Here is a 13,351-nt window from a genome sequence, read left to right on the forward strand (position 1 = left end):
ACTGGGAAAAAGTATTTGGTAATGACTTATCAGATCTAGAATTTATAAAATACTTGAGCACCACAACAAGATAAAGATAAACAATCCAGTTGAAAAATGGGCACAGGATATGAACAGACGCTTCACCAAAAACACATTCAGACGGCCAAAAAACACATGAAGAAATGTCAAAAATCCTTAGCTCTAAGAGAGATGTAAATCAAAACAACTATGAGATATTATCTCACCCCAATAAGCATAGCAAAATTTAACAGAACAGCAAGCAACAAGTGCTGGCGAGGTTGTGGAGAAACTGGAACCCTTATTCACTGTTGGTAGGAGTGTAAAATGGTGCAACCACTGTGGAAGGTGGTTTGGTGCTTCCTCAAAAAGTTGAAAATTAAGGTACCATTTGACCTTGAGTAGAAATTCTACTACTCAAAACCTACCCCAAAGAGACCATAACTGTCATCCAAGCAAATATTTGCACACCCATGTTTATCACGGCTTTGTTAACAATAGCAAGGAGTTGGAAACAACTCACAAACAACAAACAAATGTGGAGAGAAGCTGTGGAATACTAGGTTGCATAGAAAAATAGGGAACTCATGAAATATTGTTCAAAATGGGTAACTCTGGAGGACATTATGCTGAGTGAAATATCTCAGTCACAAAAGGACAAATATTGCATAGTGCCACTGTTGTAAAACAAGACTGACATCTGGGTTTGGGGGAGACTGACAAAGATGGGATACATAATCTTTACTGCATTGAAACACATGAGGGAGAAAACTGTTTAAAAGGGATATGTGATTAGGTGTTATTATCGTTACAGGAATCCAGAACGAAGACTGCATAGTGGAGTCGACCTTGGGGGAGGGATTGGAAAACAATGAAAGTGTTTTTCTTTTACTTTTCAAAGTGAAGCGTGTACTGGGGCAGGGTAGAAGTGGGCAGGGAGAAAAGTGCAACAATGAATGAATGGAAATGTAAAAAATTAAAAACATAAGAAGAATAAAAAAAGAAAAACAATTGAAAATACCTTAATTGAAATTGGATGAAGCTTCTTGGTCTTTAAACTTTTATCTTTACTCTTTAACACTAAACACGTCTTGGACAGTAGGTTTTCCATTTGGAACCCATCTTTCGATTCTTTTTGTGTGGTGTTTTTTGTTTTGTTTTTTTTTTCTCTCATGAGCCTAAGGCATGGGGAAGTTAGCAACTGTGAAGGATAACTATCTCTTTCACATGTTTCCTACACTTATTCCTCCAAGCGAGCTGTGTATTATATGACTTTGTTATCATTAATATTCATGGTAAAATGGAATCATTTCTGAAAAAAAAAAGAATCAGTAGTCGAAAAAGAGATTTGATGAGAGAAATGAGGCTGAGGATAGAATGACACAATTACACACTATCAATGATTTAGTCATAGCAAATACCTTTTATAAGAAATATAAATGTAGGCCCTACACTGTACAGGAATTATATTGATTATATCTGTAGAATGAATTGTTAGAGAACTTCAACACCAGCAGAGAAAACTAGGCCAATTGCTGGCTGTGAAACAGACCATCACCTCCTCATAAATGGGTTTAAATTAAAGTTAAAGAAGGTAAAAAAAAATCCAAAGGTATCAAAATTTGACTTTTAGTCTGTCCCACCTGAATATCAAAATCATCTCAGGAACAGATTTGAACAACACTGAACAAAGACCAGGTGAGCTGTGGGAGGATGTCAAGAGTATCATCCATGGAAAATACAGAAGATCACTACAAAGGCAAAGGAGGAATAAAAGACCAAAATGAATGTCAGAAGAGACTCTCAGTGTTGCACTAGAGCAATGAGAAGCCAAAGCAAAGGGAAAGTGTGAAGACATTAAGGAGCTGAACAGAAGATGTGAAGAGCAGCACAGAAAGACAAAACAAAGTAACATAATGATATGTGCAAAGAACTGAAGTACAAAAAGAAAAATGACTGAGCTTGTTCAGCTTTTTTTAAGCTGAACGAACTAAAGAACTAATTCAAGCCTCAAGTTGCAATATTTAAGGATTCTATGGAGAAAATATTGAATGATCCAGGAAGCATTAAAAAAGATAGAAATGTATACAGAGTCACTGTACCAAAAAGAATGCTCTAGGAAGGCAATGGTAATGAAGAAGGAAGTTGAGGCTGCTTTGAAGACTTGACAAAAAAAAAAGGAAAAAAGAAAAAATAGAACCCCAGGAAATGATGGAATATCATTTATCATATTTCAAAAAACAGATGCTGTTCTGGATGTGCTCACCAGATTGTGTCAAGAAAACTGGAGAAAAACTACCTGGCCAACTGACTAAAAGAGAACCATATTTATTCACATTAAAAAAAATAAAATTGACGCAACAGAGTGTGGAATTTATCAAATAATATCACTAATATTACACACAATCAGTGTCTTGCTGAAGATTATCCAAAAACAACTGAAACAGTACATTGACAGAGAACTACTAGAAATATAAGCTGGAAGAAGCTGTGGCCCTAGAGACATTATTGCCAATATTACATGGTTTGTTGCAGAAAGCAGTACCAGAGGAATATAAATCTGTGTTTCATTGACTATGAAAAGGCATTGGACTTTGTGGGACACAACAAATTGTGGTCCATCTTGAAGAGGATTGGAGTCCCAGAATACTTGATTGTGGCCATGTGAAACCTAAAGTTGGACCAGGAAGCAGTTCTCAGAACAGCACAGGGAAATACTGCATGGTTCAAAATCATGAAAGCAGTGTGTCAGGCATGTGTCTTGTCTCCATACCTTTTCAATCTATATGCAGAACAGATCATTCGGAATGCAGGGCTTTATGAGGAAAAATGTGGCATCAGGATTCAAAAGAAGACTAATCAACAACCTATGTTTGGCAGATGGCACAACCTTGCTTGCTGAAACTGAGGTGGACATGTAGCACATGATGCAGAAGGTAAAGGACTGTAGCCTTCAATATGGTTTGAAACTTAACATCAAGAAGGTAAAGATTTTCACCACTTGATTGACTATGTAAAGGCATTTGATGGTGTGGATAATAACAAGTTATGACTAACTTTGAGAAGAATTGTAATCCCAAGCACCTAATTGTGCTTATGAAAACCCTATATCAAGACCAGGAGGCTATTGTCTGGACAGAGAAAGGGAACACTACATAATATAAAATTAATAGGTGTGTGCGGCAGTTTGGTATTCTCTCTCCACACCTTCAATTTGTATGCCAAGCAAATTATTCAAGAAGCTGGACTCCATAAAGAGGAATGTGACATCAGAATGAGTAAAAGACTAATCAGTAACCTACATTACGCAGATGACACAACTTTACTTGCTGAAAGTGAGGAAGACTTGAAGAACTTGTTGCAGAAGATCATAGAATACAGCCTTCAATATGATTGCATCTCAATGTCAGGAAAATAATGAATCTTACCAATGGACTGATAGGCAGTGTCAAAATGGATGGAGAAGAGATTGAAACGTCAACAGCTTCATCTTGCTTGGATCCAAAATTAACACACTTGGTACCTGCAGTCAAGAAATAACGGGACACATTGCACTGGGGAAAATCTGAAGTTAGAAACATCTCCAAATTATAGAGAAATAATAATGTCAGTTTGAGAACTAAGGTGCACATGATTCAGGCCATGGTCTTTCTAGTTACTTGCTATGCATCTGACATTTTGTATCATGTGCAAAATGTGTTGAAATAATACAAAATCAGTATCCATTGGAATAAAAGCAAAATTTATTTTAAGATACTTTTCAAAGACTTTACATACAGAATCTTTGTCAGACCTGAAGATATTCCAATCCAAGACTGTGCAGTACAACTTTGGGACACTTGTAAGAGAACTCTATAAGGAATGGCACTGCTAATCTAAAGATGGTGCCTCCCTAATGGTTTGAATCCATCAATAGCTCTTTGAGAAATAGATGGGCCACAGTATCTGAAAATCCACTGAAGGATCACTGTGAGTCAGATTCTGACTCCAAGGCAATGAGTTGAATTATAGGAGAGCAAAGACATGTTTATTTGCATATGACAAAAGCTTTGTGACACACATCAAACATAGTGCAAGATGTGGTCATGTTTATTAAGATTTAACAGTATTATACTGCAATCAATAATGTCCAATGAATAGCCTCTAGTATATAACATACACCAGTCTTCTTTTGGGGAGCTCTGGTGACAAGAAGCTGAGCTGAATCCTGAAGGCTCTCTTTTCAAATTCACCAGCTGTTCCAAAAAAGAAGGATGAGCAATCTCGTCCTATGCAAGTAACTGTCTCTGAAAATCCACTGGAGGGTCAGCCATGGGTTCGTCCCAACTCAACAGCACACAAAAACAACCACCATCTTCTGTTAGCAATCATATGGATACTTCGTTGATACAAAGAAATATATTTTAAATAGAAATAAAGGTGCTTTTAAAATTTTATCCTTTAACCACAGAATGCATTTTTCTTTATACACAATTTTAATAATAAATAACATCTGACAATCACGAAGTTATACTTTAGGAAAATGCTGACTTAAATTTAATTCTTACTACCTCTACTACTATTCAGAAATATCATATTTTAATGTTTGTTGTTGTTGTTATGTGTGGTCTAGTCGCTTGCGACTCATAACAACCCTATGTACAACAGCTCTAAACTCTGCTCTCTCCTGTGCCAATCTCATTGTCTCTGACACAGTCATCCCGATTGCCCCAGTCACTGAATCAATCCACCTCATAGAGGGCCTTCCTCTCCAGCCCCGTCCCTCCACCCTCCCAAGCATGATGTCCCTCTCCAAGGACTGGTCCCTCCTTACATGACCAAAGTATGTCAGACGAAGTCTCAGAATCCTTGCCTCCAAGGAGCAGCCCGGTTTAACCCTCTCCAAGTTGAATATCTTTGTTTTCTTAGCAGTCCATGGTACCCTTAACACTCTTTTCCAACACCAAAGCTCAAAAGCATCAATTCTCCTCCTATCCTCTGATATTATAATGCATAACTCACTAGTAAAGATATCATTTATAAACAATACTTTCAATTCAACTAATTGACATTAAGTTCAAACTGCCTCATAGCTGACCCTTCACTGAGTATTCAGAGGCTGTAAATCACACCAAAGTTTCCTATAAACATACTGTTGTTATTGTTGAGATGTGTGTGTCTTTGAGTTGAAATCAACTTATAACTGGCCCTCCAGTGGGTTTTCAGAGTCAGTTAATTGCACAGGAGGAGATTACCTGCATTCTCCCATGGAGCAGCTGGTGGATTCATGCCTCTGGGATTGCAGCACAGTTTCTTATCACAAGCTCCCTAACATAATTGTACTGTAAAATATGCACAAAATAATAGTTTAAGAATAAAAATTACCTAGAATAACATAAGATAACCAGGCTGTTAAACCATTTAATATTTTACAAATTTGCCTCCATTTTGAAAGTATTGCATCGGTTCCTAACTCTCAACAAATTCTTCATGATAATCATCACTTCAATGTGTATTCTATGAGGTTTATAATAATTGAGAAGCCTTCTAGCTTTTCTTGCACTAGAAAACAAACAAAAACAAAGCTCATGATGATCAGACATTAGGTTTCTCAGAGTTTAATCTTAATTGGAACAGACTGCCTCATCTTTCTTCCAAAGAGGGTCTTGGAGATTGCAAATTCTAGTATTTTTGCCAGTTGCTTCATGTAACACATGCCATCACCAGGGATATGTTCTTTCACCAAAACAAAGCTAAATATGCGTGTATGTATCTATTCTAATTTAATCAGAAAAATATATAAAGTCTTAAAGCACAGTGAGGAATTGGTCTTAATCTCATCTGCAACCCAAGACTGCTTGTATATCTATTATGAGATAGATCTCATTCTATATTCAGAAGAAAAACAAGCAACTCCAAACATTCTCATGTGTAAAATGCTAATGGAGATCATATTCAGAGAAGTGTCAGAGAAGGAAAGTAAGACCCTCAATGAGATGAACTAACACAGTGATTGCACTATTAGGCTTAATCACAGCAGGGATTTTGATGATGACACAGGATCAAGCAAAATTTGGTGCTATTTTTTAAATTTTTTTTAAATTTATACTAGTTTATTTACAAAATTCAAATACATTGTTTTTAAGAACAAATTCTTTCCATTTCCCTTACCCCGCCCCCATCAAATTGTTCAACTCCATGATTAATTCCTCCCTCCCCCTGCACATCCTCATCCCTCTGATTCCAACCTCTGCTAGACCTCTTGGATTTTTATAATCAATCTACAATAATGGTCCTATACAATATTTATCTTTGTAAGACTGAGTTAGTTCACTCAACATAATACTCTCCAGTCCCTCGCAAGTTAGGTAATAATTTACAAAATCTTTGCTCCTGACTGCTGCATAGTATTCTATTGTGTGAATGTACCTTAATTTTTCAATTGATTAGTTTGTGGTTGGATATTTTGGCTGTTTCCTTGTTCTTGAGATGGTGAATAATACTGCTATACACATTGGTGTACAAATCTCAGTTTGTGCCTCAGTTCTCATTTTCTCAGGGTATATTCCAAGTAGTAGAATGGCTAGGTCATCTGGAATTTCTATGTTCAATTTTTTGAGGAAGTGCCAAACTGCCTTCCAGAATGGTTGTATCATTTTACAATCCCACCAAAAATGAATAAGGGTTCCTTTATTTCCATATCCTCTCCAACATTAATTACTTGCTTCCCTGCTAAACTATGCTTCTGTTACTAGAGTGAGATGGTACCTCATTGTGCTTTTGATCTGCATCTCTCTTATTGTTAATGATTTTGAGCATTTCTTCATGTGTCTGTTTGCCATTCAAATATCTTCCTCTGTGAAAATTATTTCCACGTCTTTTGTCCACTTTGTAATTGGGTTATCAGTCTTTTTCTTGTGGAGGCCCAGAAGTATTCTGTAAACTTTTGTTCCTGGTCTGTAGGTTTTCTTTATACCCTGTTGCAAAAAGTTTTTGATGCACACATGGATTTAATCTTTAGAAGGTCCAATGCATCAATTAAATCCTCTTTAGATTGCTCATTTTGTTTATATTTGGCAGTCTCTTTATATTTTCGACTAGTGCTTATAATCTTGACCCCAGTTTGTCTCTTATGGACATCATGGTATAGCTGATTGTCCAGGAGGTTTTCAGGGGCAACAAATTACAGAAGAGGAGAATGCTTCTCTTTTCCCCATAAAATAGCTAGTGTATTCATACAGTATGGCTTTGGGCTGGCAGCGCATCTTCTTAACAATGAGCCATTAGAGTTTACTCTGTTATAAGTAGGATCCATGAAAGGGTTGGTAAAATGACACTGAACAATGGCAGCAACCTATTTAACAGGAATAAACAATGCAAAGTTTACAATTATTCATGTAAGTCAAAAGATTTTATTATATACATCACTTGACAAAAAATTCCAGGCTTGGCCTCATGGACTTTAACAAATAAAATCCACTAAATGACAAACAAAAATAATACCTAGTTATTATTGGCAATATCTTTATGCTTATCCAAATAATTTTAGCTTATTTATATATTTATGACTTAAATATTATAGCCAAAACAATTTCGCTTTCCAACCTCTTAAGATTGCAATATTATTTCTTAATTTTCAAAGCAGTAAAGTAGCTTTGATGTCATAATAGATTGCATGTTACAGCCTTTTTAATTCCAGATGCATGACAGCGTTCTTTCTCACCTAGATAACCTTCTGTAGATGAGGCTTTATCTAGTAGTGAGATGAATTTTTGGATGTCTCATACCTAGATCTTTAGTTTAAAGAAAAGGAAAGATATTGGTATAATTATAATTTTATTGATCCTTTCCTGAGAATTTAATTCAAGTTTTAAAATATAAAAGTAGTTTCATAACATGACCAGTATAAAAATAAACATACAGAACCTCTATAGAAGAATGTAAAGAGCTTCGGTGACCTAAAGGTAAGAAACTACGCTGTCATCTCAAAGACACGTGGTTTGAACCCACCAGATGCTCTGTGGGAGAATTATGGGTAATTTGCCCCCATGTAATTACTGTCTCTGAAGACCTGCTGAAGTGTCAGCCATGGATCAGTTATTATTCCACAATACATAACAACCATAAAATTTAGGAATATGTATCCCAAAATTAGTCTGCATGATGGTATATTCAACAAAATTTGCCGAAAGTAGACTTTATGTTTCTAAAATGCTCTATATGCTAATAAGACTACAGAAAGAAAGACATTTTTTACAGGAAGTAATTTTAATCTTTAATGAATATTTAAATTTATTGGAATAGACATCCCATATAATCTATGAACTAAACTGTTTATACTATCATTTATAATTATTTTAAAATGTGTGAAATATTTACTAATTTACATTTTAGAAACTACTGAATTGCAAATAAGGCAGAAAAAGTCAAACGCTTGTATAATATCACAGAGTGCCTTGAATGTACAGTAAAAGATCCCATATGGTTTGCTTCATTAACATTACACGACTTCACAGAGTGATCTCCTGCCAGTGATATGTGGGCCATGGAGTTTTTAGTTATAAAAGCTTCTGATAATTTTATTTTGAACTTTTGAAATATGTTTTTATCCTTAAGGTCTGGGAATTGGAAACATGTTCTACGTTTTTTATGAAGATGGAATCAAAGTGATTCAACCCATTGAATGTGAATTTCAGAGACATATTAAGCCTAGTGAGAAGCTCCTTGGATTTCAGGCAAGTATTGAAATAATTCCTTTTCTGATTTATCTAATAATTTTAATAAGTAAAATTATATTTTGAAAATGCAATTACATAATATGCACACATAGGAGAAGTGTTGATCCTTTAATATTGTTTATTGCTATATTCAGGCTGTGTCTGGAGAGAAAAAGAAAATAATATATTGTGTATTCTTAATTAAATGTTTATAATTAAAATGAAGGCTATTGAAGTGAAATGTCAGGAAGGCAATAACACACAGTAATTCCACTTCCTTCTTAATTTAGACTATCTCCCACTTTGAAAGCAATGCAAGGTCATAGCATGGCTAGACCTCATTTTTACTGAGAAATTAAAAAACATACATAATTTTAATTTTCCCTTATGGCCAGTTTGAGCCTAGACAATTCTGTGGGAGTAAGAGAAGACCATCTCCACTTATAAAGATTCACAACTTTGGAAACCTACATAAAAGGTTACCATGAGTACAAATCAATTCATGGCAGTGGATTTGGTTTGTAAAATGTGATTTATTTACCTGAAATATTTTAATGTATAAAATTTAGTTATCTCATGTAACTAATACATCACTAGTGATAACTGGGCACTCATTGTATGTATTATTGAGTGATATCATTTCTGAGTCAACTCATGGCTGATGCTCCAGTGGGTTTTTAGGGGCAGTATATTGCACAGGAAATCACCCATCTTTCTCCCATGGAACAGCTAGATGGTAGATTGTACTCATATACCTTTGGGATTGCTGTGCATCTTTTCCCCACTAGGTCATCACAGAAGTTATCTAATTTCACTGATAATAAAATCATTTTTATATAATCATTTTCGTATGTAGTGCCACATGAGTATATATAGTTTAATATATGTACTCATTCTCTCATTCACTTACAGTGATTATTGATCAGCTTTTCTAGGTTGTAAGTCTCTATGGGAGATACTCTCTTTCTTCTACAGGGACATAGGTTAATTCAGCCCAGAAGTATAGCACTAAAGCTAATAATGCTTGCCAAATGAAGTTAGACAAACAAAGAAAACCTTATAGAGAGACTCTCTTGAGACCTACTGTTAAGGCTGATGGGGTTATGGAGTATTGCATAAATAGATAATACATGTCATTGTTTAGATTCCTCACATCCAGTTCCTCATAGTAGTCTACCAGTATCCAGAATTGCTATAAAGGAACAGAAATATGTAGTTTGAGGACATTTCTAGAAAGAACAGAAAAAAAGTAAGAAATTATGAGAGAGATGTAAAACAGCCTCGCTTTCTCCTTAGACAATCTATAGGGAAATACAGTTGAGTTCCTATGACCTCTATAAAGTACATTCTTTTTCTTTAATTATTTAAATAAGAAAAGAATTATTTAGCACTAATTTTCTTAATAATTAAACCATTGCTAATTTAAAAATTTATCAATTATTGGCTAAACTACTAAATAAAAGTGCATTTTTGTAGGAATAGTGACTTAACAAATACATATTAAATTTCCTATGCAGTTTTGTTTTCTTTCATATTATTGTGTATACTCAGTATATTTTGAAAAATGTGCTTCTGTAAGAAAGTACATGATATACATGAATGCACATGCAAATACTTGATTTTAAGAGAGCAAATCATTCAACCTTATGCTACATTTTTGCTTAAAATACTCTACCAGTTTTCATTTATATCAATTTAATTTCAGGAGATCACTGAAATATCTGGAGCATATAGCTTGATTTTAGCTGCTGTAGGAGACCCTAGTGACACAATGATTAAGTGTTTGGCTAATGAATAAAATGTTATTTGAACCCGCCAGTTGCTTCCCAGGAGCAATCTGCTCCTGGGAAATCTGCTTTTGTAGAGATCGTAGTCTTGGGAATATTATGTGATCCTAAGTAAAGGAGATGAGTAAAAAGTTTTGAAGAGTACCTCTCGAAGACGAAGCAAAGTATTATAATGGAATGGAATGTGCAAAAATCTAGAGTAGGAGAATTAAAAAGAAATTATCTGGCATTTCTCAAGCCGAAACAGCTGAAAAATAAATTTAAACTTTGAGTTGCAATACTGAACATGTTACGGGGGAAATCTTGAACAATCCAGGAAGCGTCTTAAGAAGGTTGAGGGAATCCACAGAGTCACTCTACGGCAAAGATTGGTGAACACTCACATATTTCAGGAAGTTGTTATGTGCCCTGCTCTATCCTGTGCCAATCTCATTGTCTCCGACACACCTATCCCCATTACGCCAGTCACTGAATCAATCCACCTCATCAAAGGTCTTCCTCTCTTGAGCTGACATCCCAAGCATGACGTTGGTCTACAAAGACTTGATCCCACCTTGCAACAAGTCCAAAGTATATCAAACGAAGCTTCAGAATCCTTGCCTCCAAGGAGCAGCTTAACTTCACCATCTTCAGGACGAACTTGTTTGTTCTCCTAGCAGTCCAGGGTATATTCAATACTCTTCTCCAGTACCACAACGTATGAAAAAAAGGAATATATTGGTGAAGGGAAATTTCAAGCTGCATTGAAAGAATTGACATTAAAGAAAACTCCAGAAATCTATAGCATGTACCAACTTACATCTTCCAAATAACAAATGAAGCCCTAGATATACTCACTAGTCTGCCAGGAAACATAGGAGATAGCTAACAAGCCAATTGATGAGAAAACTCTATATTTGTTCCAATTCCCAAGAAAAGTCATCCAATAAAATGTGAAAATTATTGAAGAGTATCATTAATATCAAAGTGAAGCAAAATATTGTTGAAAAACATCCAAAAATAGAACAGTGCATTAACAGAGAACTCTCAGAAGTTCAAGTGGGGTTTACAATAAACCATGGTACTGATAACAAAGTCTGCTGTTAAGGATCTCTCTAAAGTACTCAAGAGCAGCGGTATGTCTCTGGAGACTGCGGTGCACCTGATACAGGCCATGGTCTTTGCAATCACTTGTTATGCATCAGAGAGTTGGACAAAGACTAGGGAGGATAGAAGGAGAATTGACGTCTTTGAGCTCTTGTGCTGGAGAAGAGCATTGAATGTACCATGGACTGCTAAGAAAACAAACAGATTCATGCTGGAGAGGGTTAAACCAGGCTACTCTTTGGAGGCAAGGATTCTGGGACTTCGTCTGACAGGTCCTTGGAGAGGTACATCATGCTTAGTAAGGTGGAGGGACAGTGCAGAAGGGGAAGACCCTCTATGAGGTGGATTGATTCAGTGACTGGGGTAATCGGGATGGGTGTGTCAGAGGCAATGCGATTGACACAGGATAGAGTAGGGTTTAGGCTATTGTACATAAGGTTGCTATGAGTTGCAAACGGCTTGAGGGCACGTAACAACATAACAACAACAATAACTGAGGCCATTATCATTGATCTCAGATTGATCTTGGATGAAAACAGAGAGGATCAGAAGAATACCTATTTGTGTTTTATTGACTATGCAAGATTACTGATTATGTGGTTCAAAACAAATCATGCTTTAACTTTAGAAGAATAGGAACTCCATTATAATTAATCTATCTTCAGTAGAATCTTGCTTGCATATGAAATCAATGATACTGTTCTATAGTTTCCACACTCTGTTGGGTCACCTTTATTTAGAATGGGAACAAATATAGATCTTTTCCAGTCAGTTGGCCAAGTGGTTGTTCTCCAGATTTCTTGACACAACTTGGTGAGCACATCCAGGGCAGCATCTGTTAGCTGAAATATGTCAATTGCTTTACCATCTATTCCTGGGGCCTTGTCTTTTGCTATTTCCTTCAAAGCAGCCTGAACTTCTTCCTTCATCACTATAGAATCGTGCTTATATGTTGTTTCATTAAATTCTTCTGTGTCTAACAATTCCTTTAGATACAGTGACTCAGTATATTCATTCCACCTTCTTTTGATACCTACTGGAATATTTAATACTCTGCCTAAAGCATCCTTGATTATAGCAACTCGAGGTTTTAATTTGTTCTCCAGTTCCTTGAGCTTAAGAAATGCTTAAGTTTGGCCCTTTTGATTTTCTGACTCCAAATCTTTGCACATTTCATTGTAATATTTTACATTGCCATCCCGTGCTGCCTTTTGAAATCTTCTATTTGCTTTTATTTGCTGAAAGTGAGTAGGACCTTGCTGCATCGACCAGAAGACTGTTCAAAAGAGTACCTACCTAATCAAAGATACATAATCACACAGTAGTAGCATAACAGATTGTTTGTTTTAAAGTTTTCAAAAGATTATGTTTTGTATTATTTTTTTCTTTTAAAGTACTATATAAAAAATGTAGGTCCTGCAAGCTATATTTCATGCATGTAATTGAATTCCACTTAACCTTTAAAAAGAAGCTGTTCTGAAGCTACATTTTACATTCTTTTGATCCTAAGAGGTTCATTTCTTGCAACTATATATATATAATTTAAATGTGCACAAAGTATGAATCTAGAAATATTGGAAGTTATCAGAAATGAAATGCTATTCTTGAAAAATCTATATTCAATACATTGTTGTTGTTGTTGTTGTTGATGTTATGTGCCGTCGAGTCGCTTGTGACGCATAGCGACCCTATGTACAACACCCCTAAACTCTGCTCTGTCCTGTGCCAATTGCACAGTCTCTGACACTCCCATCCCGATTATCCCAGTCACTGAATCAATCC

The 13,351-nt window shown here is 35.7% G+C and overlaps 1 protein-coding gene across 1 annotated transcript in view; it reads left to right on the plus strand.

The window, feature by feature from the left end:
- Window positions 1-13,351, plus strand: part of FSTL5 (follistatin-like 5) — a 1,151,716-nt gene that overhangs the window by 963,021 nt on the left and 175,344 nt on the right. Inside the window, exon 10 of the mRNA XM_006892774.1 lies at window positions 8,596-8,714. Coding sequence (XP_006892836.1) covers window positions 8,596-8,714 — 119 coding nt within the window. The remainder of the gene's footprint in view (window positions 1-8,595; window positions 8,715-13,351) is intronic.

This window comes from Elephantulus edwardii, unplaced genomic scaffold, assembly GCF_000299155.1.
Source record: "Elephantulus edwardii isolate Elephantulus edwardi_28Jun2011 unplaced genomic scaffold, EleEdw1.0 scaffold00119, whole genome shotgun sequence".
NCBI classification, from domain to species: domain Eukaryota; kingdom Metazoa; phylum Chordata; class Mammalia; order Macroscelidea; family Macroscelididae; genus Elephantulus; species Elephantulus edwardii.